The sequence below is a fragment of the Triticum urartu genome, chromosome 5A (assembly GCF_056163025.1).
Source record: "Triticum urartu cultivar PI428250 chromosome 5A, HENAU_Tu73, whole genome shotgun sequence".
Classification (NCBI taxonomy): domain Eukaryota; kingdom Viridiplantae; phylum Streptophyta; class Magnoliopsida; order Poales; family Poaceae; genus Triticum; species Triticum urartu.
Genome location: NC_141877.1, coordinates 91,149,230 through 91,168,156, shown reverse-complemented (window position 1 = coordinate 91,168,156; position 18,927 = coordinate 91,149,230). Strand labels below are relative to the sequence as shown.

The following is an 18,927-nucleotide window of genomic DNA, read 5'->3' as shown; positions in this document are numbered from 1 at the left end:
ATATCGATTCAGTCTTTTGAAAATGATCATAGAGATAGGGTATGCATGTGTTTAGAGAAATGAGTGTATGAATTTGTGATGACTTTTAGAGCCTACACATTACAGTGTGCCGCGGTACACGGGAACTGGGCCTGTTCTGCTGGCGCAGATGCCGCAGTGCTCAGTCAGTACGTGACGCGAGGGTGAACGTGACGCGACGGTCCACGCGAGGCCATACGTGGGAAGGCCGGAGCGTGTCCACGCGTTACGTCCCGCCGGGCCCGCATGGCAGTGGCACCCGAGCTGGCGCTTATCCTGGGTCCAGCTAGGCGCCCGCTCGAACCACCACCCACCAACCAAGCACCAGACCTCGCCAGATAATCAGAGAGGAGTCTCGCCGCCGGCGACGGCCGCCCGCACATGCCGATCTCCGCCGGCATCCGCGCGCCGCCGCAAGGGGCGTCCGTGTACGTCCCCGGGAGCCGGCTCCTCCGCGTCCCCGTTCCTCAACTGGCGGCGGGCGGCGTCCGGCGCAGGAGGCTCGGGGTCGTGGTGGCGGCGGCCTCCTCCGCGGCGTCGCCGGACGAGCTCCACGCGCGCGGGAGGCATCTCCACGGGTTCCCCGAGGTGAGCGCGATGCCGATGGCGATGCTCCTCCGTGGAGCGGGTGTCTGTCTGTCTGTCTGTCCGTGCTAGCGAAAGGAAACTCTGCCCCTTTGTTGGGGCAATATATACAAATTATTATATACTCATAATCATGTGTACAACTCCGCAACACAAATTTTAAAAAATACGATCGTGCAGGCAGAAGCTGAAATCATAAGCAGCATATAGAATAGGGTTACCTGTAGATTGAGGTGTCTCCAGACAGGTGTGATGAAGTTATTTACGAGTACCTCCCACTGACAAAGAATTAGATTCTTGTGAGCTTCCAGCCTTCCACTGGAAAAAGTTACTCCTATCCTATCGAATCGATGTACTAGAATAGGATTAGCATATTTTAATCCTATCGAGTCAATGTACTGATGCTGTTCATTACCATGACGAGCTTGTATTGTTTGCAGAAATCTTTACTTTGGAACTTGATAAAAGATGTAGAACCTTTGGATCTAAGTGTAGTCCAGAGAGATGTTCCTCCTGAAACTGTGGATGCAATGAAGAGGACTGTTTCGGGCATGTTGGGTCTGCTTCCGTCTGATCAGTTCCGTGTTGTCGTGGAGGCCCTTTGGGATCCCTTCTTCAAGTTGGTGATATCTTCAATAAAGACAGGGTATGCTTTTCTCCTGAATCATACCATTCATATAGATTATAGTTGAATTTGATTGTCTCTGGTCAAAAGAAGACACATTTTGGCATGGTTACCTTTTGCAATTGTGTGCATATAAAAGTAGCAAATGACTTGATGTGGTATCTAGGTCAACCCGTTATGTGAGGTGGACTGGAAAAGTACGCCATTAGTGGTAGGCTGGTAGCCTGCTGTAGCATGCTCTTATTATCTCTGTAGAAAATCGGAATTCAACGTTACTACTCACTGTAAAAAGGGCAGTAGTTATCAGAACAGTTTGCTGCACTTTGAGTCGCACATGTCAAAAACATGTTTTAAGGGTGTGAACTATAGAATCCGATTCATGTTGCATAGTTTCTTTGAGTGTACGATTTTAATGCTGGTACAATTGTTGTCTTCTGTACTTAGACGTTTGTCACATAGAATGTGCAAATCCTGCTTGACTTTTTCCATGCCCTTCCATTTGTTATTGAATGACTACATTTGTTTCATAATTTCAGAAGCAGCAGATGAAAACATGCTAGCTAAACTTAATCATTCATACTTCAGCCAGAAGCACTGACCTTGATCAACTTATTTTCATGTGATAATGGTTGTTAGTAAGAAAAAGATCAAAAACTTTGCTTTATTCACTTTTCTATAACAAGACAGGAAATTTGAACAAGCTCCTGCCGCTTGGTACCTTTTGCTTTCTTATATGCGCACTTGGCTTGCACTGCCTACTCACAAACATGATAAACATGGCAGGGATAATTATCACCTAAAGTTACTTCGTCTGTATTTCAGGTACACTCTGTCTAATGCTGAATACAGGCTCTCCCTTGAAAGAATCCTAGAGTTGTCTGATGATGAAACTGAGTGCAAGGAAAGAGATAGCACTGAATATAGTCACAGTGACCTCGGTTTGGGAGGATCTATTTTGAGATTATCAGAAGATGATGAAGCGACTAATGAATCAGAAAAGAGGGATGACAATTTATTATCAGAAAATATGGGTGGATTAGATAGCTTAAACGCTCAAGCAAAAAAACATATTCTCCAATTGCAATCTCGCTTGGATTCTATGGAAAGGGTAACATCTATTTCATACCTAATTTGGCAATATAAGATGATTGTTACTCCAACTGTTTCACTACCTCTCTCGGTCTCTCCTACCTCGGGATATCCCATTTCAAAATGTCTGTGTATTGAGGAAATCAGTAGTGTGGTTATTGTGTTGACTCCATTCTATACCCCTGTCAATTAACGTTGGGAATGGTTATATAAATAAATTTATTTAGTAGAGATATGCATTATGGTCATTTCTTATTTACTTTTCTCAGGATTAGTGCGAAGGACAGGCCTGGTGCAGTGGTGAAGTACTCCCCACTTGTGCCATGAGGTCTTGTGTTCGACGCGGCCTCTCTGCATTGCGCTGTGCAGGGGTAAGGCTTGCCTTGTATAATCCTTCCCCAGACCCCACCTGGTGTGGGAACTTGTAGCACTGGGTCTGTCCTTTTCTCAGGATTAGTGGGCTGTAAGCATAGTAGGCGGAGGATAGATATAGTAAAACAGAGGGAGTTCTCAGTTTTAGATGTTTATTCTATTTTTATGAGCAGTCCAATGTATTAGCTATCAAAGCCATGGTGCATTTTTTGCACGGTTACCTTTTTGTATCAAGAATTCACAAGAAGGCTAGTTTCTGTAATGTCTGAGGTGATCTTACTTTCTTCAGCGAGAAATTAGTCCCATTTCTGTTCTTTCTAATCTTCTGCCTTAAGTTTCCACTCATCTACCATTGCTTGAGAATTTATTGGGATGCTTATTCTATTTTCAACCGTGCAGGAGCTACATGAACTCAAGAAGAAAAATTCTTCCCTGCAAATGCAACAGTTTGCTGGAGAAGAAAAAAATGAGTTACTGGACTACTTGAGATCATTATCACCTGACACGGTTTGTTCTATCTCCTACTTCTTCATCCAGCAGTAATATGTTTCCTCTTGTTTCTGCATGTAGTCTATCCAGTGCTTCTTATTGTCCTTTAGTTGAACAACTCAGCGGATAAGCTTCTCAGGTTCACTGGGTACCTGTTTTGTGTCTGGTTTGGGCCACTAACTGTTTTTTACAGGTTATCGAACTCTCGGAACCTTCCTGCCCTGGTGTGCAGGAAGCTATTCATTCCGTGGTACATGGTCTTCTAGCAACTCTCTCCCCCAAAATGCATGCGAAGCCCCCTCCACCATCAGAGAACATGGCTGGTGGAACCCTGAATTACGGGAATGGGGATGATGACCGTGCTGAACTCGTGGAGGATGTATCGATCCCATTTCAGCCCCTCATATCTATTCCTCGGGATCATCTTGCGCGTCTATTATTCTGGTAATAATACAAATGGATTTATAGCCCTCTTTTCCTACGTTGCCTATTGGTACGTTGGAGGTGAACTGTGATCACCCGTTTCTGTGATGGCTGTTCAGGTGTATGCTGCTGGGCCACTACATCCGAGGCCTCGAGCGCCGGTTAGAGCTTTCACAGCTCCTGGAAATGCCAAGTGACATGAGGTTGTGATTCCCATGGTGACAATGGCCATGCTTAGGCATCATGAAGCTTTGCCAGCCGGTTGTCATCACCCAGAACAGAAACGTTCTGGTTGTTCCCTATCATCTGTGACCGTGTACACAGGAAAGAGAAGGTCTGCGGACCAGGGTATGTGGTCTCCTATTCGCTGTCGCCACAAAAGCTCGAAATGGTTGAGTTGACTGCGGAGTAGCGGGTAGTACCTGCGAAGTTACCAGGTGATTGTTTCTTTTCGCTTCCTCGTGGATCGTGCTGTGCATATGTTCTGGTAGTGTAGTTATCAACCTTTGCGACTCTTTTGTCATCTGTAAAGTCTGGTTATCTATATGTATAATTCTGTGATTGTATCATAGTTGAACCGCATTGATCTAACTATCTAAGGCCCTTGTTATTTGTGTCAACTTGAAGGGTGTTTCCGCTGTCCTGAGCCAACGCGCATTTTCAGACTAATGAGATGTTTTTGTAGCCTGGAGGTGTTATGGGCAACCTTTCTTTGTGGAAGTGGTTCTTCTGGCCTGCTGTAACATTATAAGATTCAATTTTGTTTTCGTTTTCCAGGCTCAGAGACCATCCTTTAGTGCCTGGAAAGCCTTTTCATCTTGCACATCACCAAGCTTGCGCGTAGATGAAGGCTTAAAGGCTTCTTTGATTTGCATGGTTTCCTTAAACGTATAAATGGAAAGAAAAAACACAATAATATTGTAGGATTTTACATGCAAAACAAAGGATTGTGAAATATATATAAATTCTCGTGAAATCAAGGTTAACTCCTGAGAAGGTAAGATTATATTGTTATTTTTTTTTGAAACAAGGCAAAAGACTTGCCAATTTCATTAATTAAGAAGAAGGTTTAGACAAAAGCCGCAAAGCGGCAAAATAAAAGACTACTCTCGCGATATAATTGCACTCGTGTTTGGCTCAAAGCGGCAAAATAAAAGACTACTCTGGCGATATAATTGCACTCATGTGTTTGGCTTCCGCCAACGCCCAAAGATGGGCCTCCTCTTTGATCTTGGCAGTGATAATAGTGGTCGGTGAAGCCGTGTTGCGAAAAACTCTCGCGTTTCGCTCCTTCCATATTTCCCACATGAGAAGCATTAGAACAGAGCCAATAGCTTTCTTGATATGCCACCAATCTTGAACCGTGTCTTCGTGGCGCCAAGTCAGCGGTGAGTGGTTCTGAATGCCAAGCCAGGTGACCACCTCGGTCCAGACGCGAGCAGTGAATCTACATTGGAAAAAAAGATGGATGGCAGATTCTTGGACTTGTTTGCATAGGGGACAAAGTCCGCAGTTTGGTCAACCTCGCCGCTGTAACCGATCTGCCGTCCACAAACGATTTTGGATGATAAGCCAAGTGAAGAATTTGCATTTCAGGGGAGCCTAATTCCTCCGGATTGTGGGAGAGGTTGAGCTAAGGACTCGGCCCTCGAACTGCGCCGTGTACACCGTAGCCGCCGAATAGTCGCCACTGGGAGTGAATTTCCAAGATATAGTGTCCTTCCTATCAGGATTGAGAGCAACACCATCAATCATCTCCCACGGAACCACAAACTCCTGGATATGTGGCAAAGTCAGTCCCTGAGTAGTGTCGATTTGCTGGATCCAGAAGTTATTGTCAAGGCCTTGTTAACCAAACATGCCTTCTTCTTGGACACTTCAAAGATCTTTGGCGCGATGTCTTTAGGCCGGAGACCATTTAGCCATGGGGATTCCCAGAATTTAGCCTTTTTGCCAGAAAGCCGAGAACAAATCTCTGTCACTGTTTGAACATGGTGTTTCCATCCCCATCCAAGTTTTAGGAGGGTCTGCCCATTCAAACCAAAGCCAGCGAAGACGAAGGGCGGTCGCAAACTTCTCGAGATTAAGCACACCCAAGCCGCCAAAAATCTTAGGCCTGCAAACATTATGCAACGTATGACGTTTGCCTTGTCCTTTGTGCACTTGAATGCAAACAAAATTGTTTGGGTGGATTATAAAATTTCTTTGTTTTTTCCTTGAAACTCAAATCAAAGGCAAAATTCCTATATATTTCCTACTCCCTCCGTTCCATATTAGTTGTCGCTCAAACGGATGTATCTAGCACTCAAATACATCTACGACGCGTTTGGTTCGCCCTCAGGTTACTTCTTCGGTTAAGGTATCGGGAAGCTCCGTTTTACCTTTTTGCTTTAGGAATACGTTATCTGTTTGGTCTGGCCGTCCGACTCGTGTTTTCCTAATCAGCCGCATGTGAGCGTTTTCAATTTTGTGAACCCCGTATCGGAAAGCACTGCTACGGAATACGTGGTGTGCGTGTACCAAATGCCGGATATTGTTTCAGAATACGCTGCAATCGGGAACCGTTGCGATTCTCCCGAACCAAACGCGTCGCTAGATACATCCATTTCAAAGATAACTAATATGGAACGGAGAGAGTATGTCTTAAAGGCCTGTTTGTAACACGGGATTGGAAAACATGGGAAAAAAATGTAGGAATAGGAAATGGATGTCATGTCCATACAAGAATTTAATCACCATAGTTCCATACATAGTTGTTCGGATGCTCCATAGGAATTTTGCATGATTTTTTTTCCAAGCGAGATAGAAGATGAGAGAAAAAAATACATATCATTGGATTTGTCAAAAGGAAGCGAAAACATGGGATTTAAGCAAATGTTTAGAATCCTCCAAAATGCAGAGGAAAGGAAGGATTCCTATAGGAATTTTGAAAGCAATTCTACAATCCAAAGAGCCCCATATGAACATTTTCCATATGGTGATTTCTTATGTGAAAAATCCTATGTTCCATATAGAGCATAGGACTTTGAATCATATGGAAGAATAGTGGTTCTCTTCCACCCGCGTCCCCTACCCACTCTCCTCCTAGATCCATTTTCTTTGGCCCCTCCCCTCTCCCTCCGGACTAGCCGGCGGTGAGTACAGTGAGGGACCCCTCTCATGCGCTTTCCTGTTTTAGTAGTACTAGATGACCCGTTGCACTCTTGACGTAAATCCCAACTGGAGCCAAGAAACGAAGCAACTTATGAACAACATATCTTACAAATAATCCGCAAAGGGGCAAAAAACAAATGCAATTAAGAACTTAGGCGAGCTATTTGAAGGATGTTTTCCGTGAATTGATTGTAAATGATTATGTTTATGTTGCGTTTGTATTTGACTTGTTTTTACCAAGTCAAGCCACACTGTCCTATTGGCTTAGTTAAAAGTTGACTAGGTTGACTGCACTTTAGAATTTAATACTCGAATTTAAAACGATTCCAGAAAATCCAGAAAATTGTTAAAACTTTGAAAATCCATATAAAATAATCTGTAACTCGGATGGAAATAATTTACATATGAAAAATGATTAGAAAAATAAGACGAATCCGAATATGCACTCCATTCATATGTCATGTGCATATAGCATGATGAACATGGAATCTTTCCCCTGCTTTCATCTGTTCAGAAAATGCCAAACTCCGGGAAAACATTCCTGGATGTTTCCCCCTTCGCCTGTATCGTGTAGTACTGCGTTAGGTCACCCCTAGCCTAGCGTATTGCCATGTCTTGATTTGTGATGCAATTGATTACTCTATTATTTATTGTGTTCCCCCTCCATTACTTCTTTTTCTGGTAGACGCCGCCACGCCGAGACCGCTGTTGATCCGGCGATCGACTACTTCACCATGTCGAGGATCAGTATCTGTCTGTAGAGCTTTCAGGAAAGCCCCTCCCCCCTTGTTCATCCCGATATCGCCTACTCTTTCCCTCTACTGCTTGCATTAGAGTAGTGTAGTTGTTACTGCTTTCGGATGAACCTATTCTACTGCATAGCCTATCCTTGTCACTTCTGTTGTTACCTTTACCTACAATCCTAAATGCTTAGTATAGGATGCTAGTTTATCATCAGTGGCCCTACACTTTTCTCCGTCTGCCATGCTATATTACTAGGCCGTTATCACTCGGGAGGTGATCACGGGTATATACTATACTATTACATACTTATGATTATGATTCAGAGATGGGGCTGAAGGGGCAGGTGGTTCCACCCAGGTAGTGCTGGGCCTGGGTTCCCGACGGCTCCCGACTGTTACTTTGTGGCGGAGCGCCAGGGCAGGCTAAGACCACCTAGGAGAGAGGTGGGCCTGGCCCTGGTCGGCGTCCGCGGTACATCAATTAACACGCTTAACGAGATCTTGGTATTTGATCCGAGTTTGGCCACTGGCCTATACGCACTAACCAACTACACGGGAACAATTATGGGCACTCGACGTCGTGGTATCAGCCGAAGCCTTCTTGATGTTAGCGACTGAGCGGCGCACGCCGGATTGGACCATAAGCCTGCGCTTGTATTAAGGGGGCTAGGTTTGCTTCCGGCCGCGTACGCAACGTGCATGTGTGCAATGGGCGATGGGCCCAGATCCTTGCGTGCATAGGATTTAGACTGGCGTGCCGACCTCTCTGTTGTGCCTGGGTAGGGCTGTGACATGTTGATCTTCCAAGGCCGGGCATGACCCAGGAAAGTGTGTCCGGCCAGAGGGATCGAGTGTTGGGGAACGTAGCAGAATTTTAAAATTTTCTACGCATCACCAAGATCAATCTATGGAGTCATCTAGCAATGAGGGAGAGAGTAGTGCATCTACATACCCTTGTAGATCACGAGCGGAAGCGTTCAAGAGAACGGGGTTGATGGAGTTGTACTCGACGTGATCCAAATCACCGAAGATCCTAGCGCCGAACGGACGGCACCTCCGCGTTCAACACACGTACAGAGCGAGGACGTCTCCCGCGCCTTGATCCAGCAAGGAGGAGGGAGAGGTTGAGGAAGAGGGCTCCAACAGCAGCACGACGGCGTGGTGGTGATGAAGCTGCAGTACTCCGGCAGGGCTTCGCCAAGCTCTTATGGAGGAGGAGAGGTGTTGGGGAGGGGAGGGGCTGCGCCTTGGATGTTGTATGCAGCCCTCCCCTCACCCCTCTATTTATAGGGGAAGGGGGAAGGGGGCCGGCCCCCTCTAGATGAGATCTAGAGGGGGGGGGGCCAAGGGGAGGGGGGCTTGCCCTCAAGCAAGGGGGCGCCCCCCCTTAGGGTTTCCCCCAACCCTAGGCGCATGGGCCCTAGGGGGGTGTGGCGCCCCAGCCCACTTGGGCTGGTTCCCTTCTCCATGCAGCCCATAAGGCCCTCCGGAAGAGGTGGCCCCTCCCGGTGGACCCCCGGAACCCCTCCGGTGCCCCCGGTACAATACCGATATACCCTCGAACCTTTCCGGCGACCGTATGACAACTTCCCATATATAAATATTTACCTCCGGACCATTCCGGAACTCATCGTGATGTCCGGGATCTCATCCGGGACTCCGAACAACATTCGGTAATCACATACAAGTCTTCCTAACAACCCTAGCGTCACCGAACCTTAAGTGTGTAGACCCTACGGGTTTGGGAGACATGTAGACATGACCGAGACGACTCTCCGGTCAATAACCAACAGCGGGATCTGGATACCCATGTTGGCTCCCACATGCTCCACGATGATCTCATCGGATGAACCACGATGTCGAGGATTCAATCAATCCGTATACAATTCCCTTTGTCAATCGGTATGTTACTTGCCCGAGACTCGATCGTCGGTATCCCAATACCTTGTTCAGTCTCGTTACCGGCAAGTCACTTTACTTGTACCGTAATGCATGATCCCGTGTTCAACCACTTGATCACATTGAGCTCATTATGATGATGCATTACCGAGTGGGCCCAGAGATACCTCTCCGTCATACGGAGTGACAAATCCCAGTCTCGATTCGTGCCAACCCAACAGACACTTTCGGAGATACCTGTAATGTACCTTTATAGTCACCCAGTTACGTTGTGACGTTTGGCACACCCAAGGCACTCCTACGGTATCCGGGAGTTGCACAATCTCATGGTCTAAGGAAATGATACTTGACATTTAGAAAAGCTACAACAAACGAACTACACGATATTTGAGCTAAGCTTAGGATTGGGTCTTGTCCATCACATCATTCTCCTAATGATGTGATCCCGTTATCAATGACATCCAATGTCCATAGTCAGGAAACCATGACTATCTTTTGATCAACGAGCTAGTCAACTAGAGGCTCACTAGGGACGTGTTGTGGTCTATGTATTCACACATGTATTACGATTTCCGGATAACACAATTATAGCATGAACAATAGACAATTATCATGAACAAAGAAATATAATAATAACCATTTTATTATTGCCTCTAGGGCATATTTCCAACAGTCTCCCACTTGCACTAGAGTCAATATTCTAGTTACATTGTGATGAATCGAACACCCATGCAGTTCTGGTGTTGATCATGTTTTGCTCTAGGGAGAGGTTTAGTCAACGGATCTGCTACATTCAGGTCCGTATGTACTTTACAAATCTCTATGTCTCCATTTTGAACACTTTCACGAATGGAGTTGAAGCGACGCTTGATATGCCTAGTCTTCCTATGAAACCTGGGCTCCTTGGCAAGGGCAATAGCTCCAGTGTTGTCACAGAAGAGAGTCATCGGGCCCGACGCATTGGGTATGACTCCTAGGTCGGTAATGAACTCCTTCACCCAGACTGCTTCTTGTGCTGCCTCCGAGGCTGCCATGTACTCCGCTTCACATGTAGATCCCGCCACAATGCTTTGCTTGCAACTGCACCAGCTTACTGCCCCACCATTCAAAATATACACGTATCCGGTTTGTGACTTAGAGTCATCCAGATCTGTGTCGAATCTAGCATCGACGTAACCCTTTACGACGAGCTTTTCGTCACCTCCATAAACGAGAAACATTTCCTTGGTCCTTTTCAGGTACTTCAGGATATTCTTGACCGCTGTCCAGTGTTCCGTGCCGGGATTACTTTGGTACCTTCCTACCAAACTTACGACAAGGTTTACATCAGGTCTGGTACACAACATAGCATACATGATAGACCCTATGGCCGAGGCATAGGGGACGACACTCATCTTTTCTCTATCTTCTGCCGTGGTCGGGCATTGAGCCGTGTTCAATCTCGTACCTTGCAATACAGGCAAGAACCCCTTCTTTGACTGATCCATTTTGAACTTCTTCAATATCTTGTCAAGGTACGTACTTTGTGAAAGACCAATGAGGCGTCTCGATCTATCTCTATAGATCTTGATGCCTAATATATAAGCAGCTTCTCCAAGGTCCTTCATTGAAAAACACTTGTTCAAGTAGGCCTTTATGCTTTCCAAGAATTCTATATCATTTCCCATCAACAGTATGTCATCCACATACAATATGAGAAATGCTACAGAGCTTCCACTCACTTTCTTGTAAATGCAGGCTTCTGCATAAGTCTGCATAAACCCAAACGCTTTGATCATCTCATCAAAACGAATGTTCCAACTCCGAGATGCTTGCACCAGCCCATAAATCGAGCGTTGGAGCTTGCACACCTTGTCAGCATTCTTAGGATCGACAAAACCTTCTGGCTGCATCATATACAATTCTTCCTTAAGGAAACCATTAAGGAATGCCGTTTTGACGTCCATTTGCCATATCTCATAATCATAGAATGCGGCAATTGCTAACATGATTCGGATGGACTTCAGCTTCGTTACGGGTGAGAAAGTCTCATCGTAGTCAACCCCTTGAACTTGTCGATAACCCTTAGCGACAAGCCGAGCTTTATAGATGGTCACATTACCATCCGCGTCTGTCTTCTTCTTAAAGATCCATTTATTTTCTATGTCTCGCCGATCAACGGGCAAGTCAGTCAAAGTCCATACTTCGTTTTCATACATGGATCCTATCTAGGATTTCATGGCTTCCAGCCATTTGTCGGAATCCGGGCCCTCCATCGCTTCTTCATAGTTCGAAGGTTCACCGTTGTCTAACAACATGATTTCCAAGACAGGGTTGCCGTACCACTCTGGTGCGGAACGTGTCCTTGTGGACCTACGAAGTTCAGTAGCAACTTGATCTGAAGTTTCATGATCATCATCATCAACTTCCTCTCTAGTCGGTGCAGGCACCTCAGGAACATTTTCTTGAGCTGCGCCACTTACCGGTTCAAGAGGTAATACTTCATCAAGTTCTACCTTCCTCCCACTTATTTCTTTCGAGAGAAACTCTTTCTCTAGAAAGGACCCATTCTTGGCAACGAAGATCTTGCCTTCGGATCTGAGGTAGAAGGTATACCCAATAGTTTCTTTAGGGTATCCTATGAAGACGCATTTTTCTGATTTGGGTTCGAGCTTTTCAGGTTGAAGTTTCTTGACATAAGCATCGCATCCCCAAACTTTTAGAAACGACAGCTTAGGTTTCTTCCCAAACCATAATTCATACGGTGTCGTCTCAATGGATTTCGATGGAGCCCTATTTAAAGTGAATGCGGCAGTCTCTAAAGCATAGCCCCAAAATGATAGCGGTAAATCGGTAAGAGACATCATAGATCGCACCATATCTAATAGAGTGAGATTACGATGTTCGGACACACCATTACGCTGAGGTGTTCCAGGCGGCGTGAGTTGTGAAACTATTCCACATTTTCTTAAGTGTGTGCCAAATTCGTGACTCAGGTATTCTCCCCCACGATCTGATCGCAAGAACTTGATTTTCCTGTCACGTTGATTCTCAACCTCACTCTGAAATTCCTTGAACTTTTCAAAGGTCTCAGACTTGTGTTTCATTAAGTAGACATACTCATATCTACTCAAGTCATCAGTGAGGGTGAGAACATAACGATAGCCACCGCGAGCCTCAACACTCATTGGACCGCCCACATCAGTATGCATGATTTCCAATAAGTTGGTTGCTCGCTCCATTGTTCCTGAGAACGGAGTCTTGGTCATTTTACCCATGAGGCATGGTTCGCACGTGTCAAATGATTCGTAATTAAGAGACTCTAAAAGTCCATCTTCATGGAGCTTCTTCATGCGTTTGACACCTATGTGACCAAGGCGGCAGTGCCACAAGTATGCGGGACTATCATTATCAACCTTACATCTTTTGGTAATCACACTATGAATATGTGTAGCATTACGCTCGAGATTCATTAAGAATAAACCATTCACCATCGGAGCATGACCATAAAACATATCTCTCATATAAATAGAACAACCATTATTCTCGGATTTAAATGAGTAGCCATCTCGTATTAAACGAGATCCTGATACAATGTTCATGCTCAAAGCTAGCACTAAATAACAATTATTGAGGTTTAAAACTAATCCCGTAGGTAAATGTAGAGGCAGCGTGCCGACGGTGATCACATCGACCTTGGAACCATTCCCGACGCGCATTGTCACCTCGTCCTTCACCAGTCTCCGTTTATTCCGCAGCTCCTGCTTTGAGTTACAAATGTGAGCAACCGCACCGGTATAAAATACCCAGGAGCTACTACGAGTACTGGTAAGGTACACATCAATTACATGTATATCACATATATCTTTCGTGATGCTGGCCTTCTTGTCCGCTAAGTATTTGGGGCAGTTCCGCTTCCAGTGACCACTTCCCTTGCAATAAAAACACTCAATCTCGGGCTTGGGTCCATTCTTTGGCTTCTTCCCGGCAGCTTGCTTACCGGGCGCGGCAACTCCCTTGCCTTCCTTCTTGAAGTTCTTCTTACCCTTGCCTTTCTTGAACTTAGTGGTTTTATTCACCATCAACACTTGATGTTCCTTTTTGACTTCTACCTCTGCTGATTTCAGCATTGAATATACCTCAGGAATGGTCTTTTCCATCCCCTGCATATTGAAGTTCATCACAAAGCTCTTGTAGCTCGGTGGAAGCGACTGAAGGATTCTGTCGATGACCGCGTCATCCGGGAGATTAACTCCTAGCTGAGTCAAGCGGTTATGCAACCCAGACATTTTGAGTATGTGCTCACTGACAGAACTATTTTCCTCCATCTTACAGCTGAAGAACTTGTCAGAGACTTCATATCTCTCGACCCAGGCATGAGCTTGAAAAACCATTTTCAGCTCTTCGAACATCTCATATGCTCCGTGTCTCTCAAAACGCTTTTGGAGCCCCGGTTCTAAGCTGTAAAGCATGCCGCACTGAACGAGGGAGTAATCATCAGCACGTGTCTGCCAAGCGTTCATAACGTCTTGGTTCTGTGGGACGGGTGCGTCACCTAGCGGTGCTTCTAGGACATAATCTTTCTTGGTAGCTATGAGGATGATCCTCAGGTTCCGGACCCAGTCCGTATAGTTGCTGCCATCATCTTTCAGTTTGGTTTTCTCTAGGAACGCGTTGAAGTTGAGGACAACGTGGGCCATTTGATCTACAAGACATATTGTAAAGATTTTAGACTAAGTTCATGATAATTAAGTTCATCTAATCAAATTATTCAATTAACTCCCACTCAGATAGACATCCCTCTAGTCATCTAAGTATAACATGATCCGAGTTAACTAGGCCGTGTCCGATCATCACATGAGACGGACTAGTCAACATCGGTGAACATCTTCATGTTGATCGTATCTTCTATACGAATCATGCTCGACCTTTCGGTCTTCTGTGTTCCGAGGCCATGTCTGTACATGCTAGGCTCGTCAAGTCAACCTAAGTGTATTGCGTGTGTAAATCTGGCTTACACCCGTTGTATTGAAACATTAGAATCTATCACACCCGATCATCACGTGGTGCTTCGAAACAACGAACCTTCGCAACGGTGCACAGTTAGGGGAACACTTTCTTGAAATTTTTACGAGGGATCATCTTATTTAAGCTACCGTCGTTCTAAGCAAATAAGATGTAAAACATGATAAACATCACATGCAATCAAACAGTGACATGATATGGCCAATATCATTTGCTCCTTTGATCTCCATCTTCGGGGCTCCATGATCATCGTTGTCACCGGCATGACACCATGATCTCCATCATCATGATCTCCATCATCATGTCTTCTTGAAGTTGTCTCATCATCTATTACTTCTACTACTATGGCTAACACTTTAGCAATAAAGTAAAGTAATTACATGACGTTTATGTTGACACGCAGGTCATAAATAAATAAAGACAACTCCTATGGCTCCTGCCGGTTGTCATACTCATCGACATGCAAGTCGTGATTCCTATTACAAGAACATGATCATCTCATACATCACATATATCATTCATCACATCCTTTGGCCATATCACATCACAAAACACTTGCTGCAAAAACAAGTTAGACGTCCTCTAATTGTTGTTGCAAGTTTTTACGTGGCTGCTATAGGTTTCTAGGAAGAACGTTTCTTACCGACGCCAAAACCACAACATGAATTGCCAATTTCTATTTACCCTTCATAAGGACCCTGTTCATCGAATCCGATCCGACTAAAGTGGGAGAGATAGACACCCGCCAGCCACCTTATGCAACTAGTGCATGTCAGTCGATGGAACCGGTCTCACGTAAGCGTACGTGTAAGGTTGGTCCGGGCCGCTTCATCCCACGATGCCGCCGAATCAAGATAAGACTAGTAACGGCAAGCAAATTGACAATATCGACGCCCACAACTACTTTGTGTTCTACTTAAGGATGGCAATGGGTCGGGTTTGGATCGGGTTGAACAATACCAAATCCATATCCATATCCATAAAGACAGTCTTTGCCTATACATGAAAAGATCCATGGGTAAAAAATTATGTCCACGTCCAAACCCAATGGATATCCATACCCATTGGATATCCACTGGGTCCTCTCAAGACATATAGATAAGACATGGTAAAATGTTAATATAAGCTCTTTCATTCTTCATCTCGTGGCAAGCTAGGCTTGACTTATGGTAAACATCAACTTATGGTAAATCAACGTCCCTAACAACCTAATATCATTTATTATTTTTCTAAAATATGAGAATGGTGAGTCATTTAACGAGGAGATGAAATAAGGGAAGGGGCATTGGAGTATGTTACGGTGGGGATTGAATATCAACTAATAGAAGTTATGACATGGATTGTGCAATTTCTTTTGCATGGTTTAGATAAAAAAATAAGTTAAAAATTGCGGTGAGACATGTGACTGTGGGGTAGGGATAACGGGTTTTTCCCACTAAGTCATACTATCGGGTCGGGTTTGGGTATACCCATGGGTACAAGATTATATCCATGCCCTACCCACAAGAAATCGGGTCGGGTTTGGGTGCCGCCCATGGGCGCAAAAGCATATCCAAACCCTATCCATTCGGTCGGATATCCATGGGTATCCATGTCCATGGGTAAAATTGCCATCCTTAGTTCTACTCATGCATAGTAACTACGCATAGACCTAGCTCATGATGCCACTGTTGGGGAACGTAGCAGAATTTTAAAATTTTCTACGCATCACCAAGATCAATCTATGGAGTCATCTAGCAACGAGGGAGAGAGGAGTGCATCTACATACCCTTGTAGATCACGAGCGAAAGCGTTCAAGAGAACGGGGTTGATGGAGTCGTACTCGACGTGATCCAAATCATCGAAGATCCTAGCGCCGAACGGACGGCACCTCCGCGTTCAACACACGTACGGAGCGAGGACGTCTCCCGCGCCTTGATCCAGCAAGGAGGAGGGAGAGGTTGAGGAAGAGGGCTCCAACAGCAGCACGACGGCGTGGTGGTGATGAAGCTGCAGTACTCCGGCAGGGCTTCGCCAAGCTCTTATGGAGGAGGAGAGGTGTTGGGGAGGGGAGGGGCTGCGCCTTGGATGTTGTATGCAGCCCTCCCCTCACCCCTCTATTTATAGGGGAAGGGGGAAGGGGGACGGCCCCCTCTAGATGAGATCTAGAGGGGGCGGGGGCAAGGGGAGGGGGGCTTGCCACCAAGCAAGGGGGCGCCCCCCTTAGGGTTTCCCCCAACCCTAGGCGCATGGGCCCTAGGGGGGTGTGGCGCCCCAGCCCACTTGGGCTGGTTCCCTTCTCCATACAGCCCATAAGGCCCTCCGGAAGAGGTGGCCCCTCCCGATGGACCCCCGGAACCCCTCCGGTGGCCCCGGTACAATACCGATATACCCCCGAACCTTTCCGGCGACCGTATGACAACTTCCCATATATAAATATTTACCTCCGGACCATTTCGAAACTCCTCATGACGTCCGGGATCTCATCCAGGACTCCGAACAACATTCGGTAATCACATACAAGTCTTCCTAACAACCCTAGCGTCACCGAACCTTAAGTGTGTAGACCCTACGGGTTCGGGAGACATGTAGACATGACAGAGACGACTCTCCGGTCAATTACCAACAGCGGGATCTGGATACCCATGTTGGCTCCCACATGCTCCACAATGATTTCATCGGATGAACCACGATGTCGAGGATTCAATCAATCCGTATACAATTCCCTTTGTCAATCGGTATGTTACTTGCCCGAGACTCGATCGTCGGTATCCCAATACCTTGTTCAATCTCGTTACCGGCAAGTCACTTTACTTGTACCGTAATGCATGATCCCGTGATCAACCACTTGATCACATTGAGCTCATTATGATGATGCATTACCGAGTGGGCCCAGAGATACCTCTCCGTCATACGGAGTGACAAATCCCAGTCTCGATTCGTGCCAACCCAATAGACACTTTCGGAGATACCTGTAATGTACCTTTATAGTCACCCAGTTACGTTGTGACGTTTGGCACACCCAAGGCACTCCTACGGTATCCGGGAGTTGCACAATCTCATGGTCTAAGGAAATGATACTTGACATTTAGAAAAGCTACAACAAACGAACTACACGATCTTTGAGCTAAGCTTAGGATTGGGTCTTGTCCATCACATCATTCTCCTAATGATGTGATCCCGTTATCAATGACATCCAATGTCCATAGTCAGGAAACCATGACTATCTTTTGATCAACGAGCTAGTCAACTAGAGGCTCACTAGGGACGTGTTGTGGTCTATGTATTCACACATGTATTACGATTTCCGGATAACACAATTATAGCATGAACAATAGACAATTATCATGAACAAATAAATATAATAATAACCATTTTATTATTGCCTCTAGGGCATATTTCCAACATCGAGCGTGTTGGGAAATGTGGTGCACCCCTGCAGGGAAGTTTATCTATTCAAGTAGCCGTGTCCCTCGGTAAAAGGACGACCCGGAGTTGTACCTTGACCTTATGACAACTAGAACTAGATACTTAATAAAACACACCCTTTCAAGTGCCAGATACAACCCGATGATCGCTCTCTCACTGGGCATCGAGGAGAGGATCGCCGGATAGGATTATGCTATACGATGATACTTGGTGAACTTACCATCTACTCTCTTCTATATGCTTCAAGATGGAGGCTGCCAGAAGCGTAGTCTTCGATAGGACTATCTATCCCCTTCTTATTCTTGCATTATGCAGTTCAGTCCACATATACTACCCATTTCATTGATACCAATGCATATGTAGTGTAGATCCTTGCTTGCGAGTACTTTGGATGAGTACTCACGGTTGCTTTCCTACTTCTTTTTCCCCTTTTCTCGGCTACTGTGATCATATGATGGAGCCCAGGAGCCATAGGATCCCAAGGATGATTCTACGTGGAGTTCGACTTCGAGGAGTAGTTAGGAGGTCCCAGGCAGGAGGCCTTGCCTTTTCGACCGTTGCTAATTTGTGCTAGCCTTCTTAAGGCAAACTTATTTAACTTTATGTATGTACTCAGATATTGTGGCTTCCGCTGACTCTTGTGTTTTCTAGCTGATGTACTTTTCGGTGTCAAAACCGGCGAATCTCGGGTAGGGGGTCCAGAACTGTGCGTCTAAGGTCGATGGTAACAGGAGACAGGGGACACAATGTTTACCCAGGTTCGGGCCCTCTCTATGGAGGTAATATCCTACGTCCTGCTTGATTGATCTTGATGAATATGAGTATTACAAGAGTTGATCTACCACGAGATCGTAATGGCTAAACCCTAAGAGTCTAACCTAGCTATGATTATTCGGGATTCGGCCTATCTAAGGACCTAGCCCTCCTGTTTCTATAGACACGGGAGGGATCTAGGGTTACACAAGGTCGGTTACAAAGAAAGGAATCTTCATAGTTGGTCGCCAAGCTTGCCTTCCACGCCAAGGAGGGTCCTATCTGGACACGGGTAGAGTCTTCGGTCTTTGTATCCTTATGGCCCATCAGTCCGGCCCATATCCAATAGATCGGACACCCGAGGAC

The 18,927-nt window shown here is 45.7% G+C and overlaps 1 protein-coding gene across 1 annotated transcript; it reads left to right on the top strand.

Annotated features, from left to right (window-relative positions):
- Positions 1-305: 305 nt before the first annotated feature.
- Positions 306-4,221, top strand: LOC147970435 (uncharacterized). Its single transcript, XM_087525586.1, has 6 exons — positions 306-606; positions 1,044-1,249; positions 2,051-2,336; positions 3,089-3,196; positions 3,372-3,622; positions 3,721-4,221. The coding sequence occupies exons 1-6, from the start codon at positions 400-402 to the stop codon at positions 3,809-3,811; spliced, it is 1,149 nt and encodes a 382-aa protein (XP_087381712.1). The 5' UTR covers positions 306-399; the 3' UTR covers positions 3,812-4,221.
- The last annotated feature ends 14,706 nt before the right edge of the window (positions 4,222-18,927 follow it).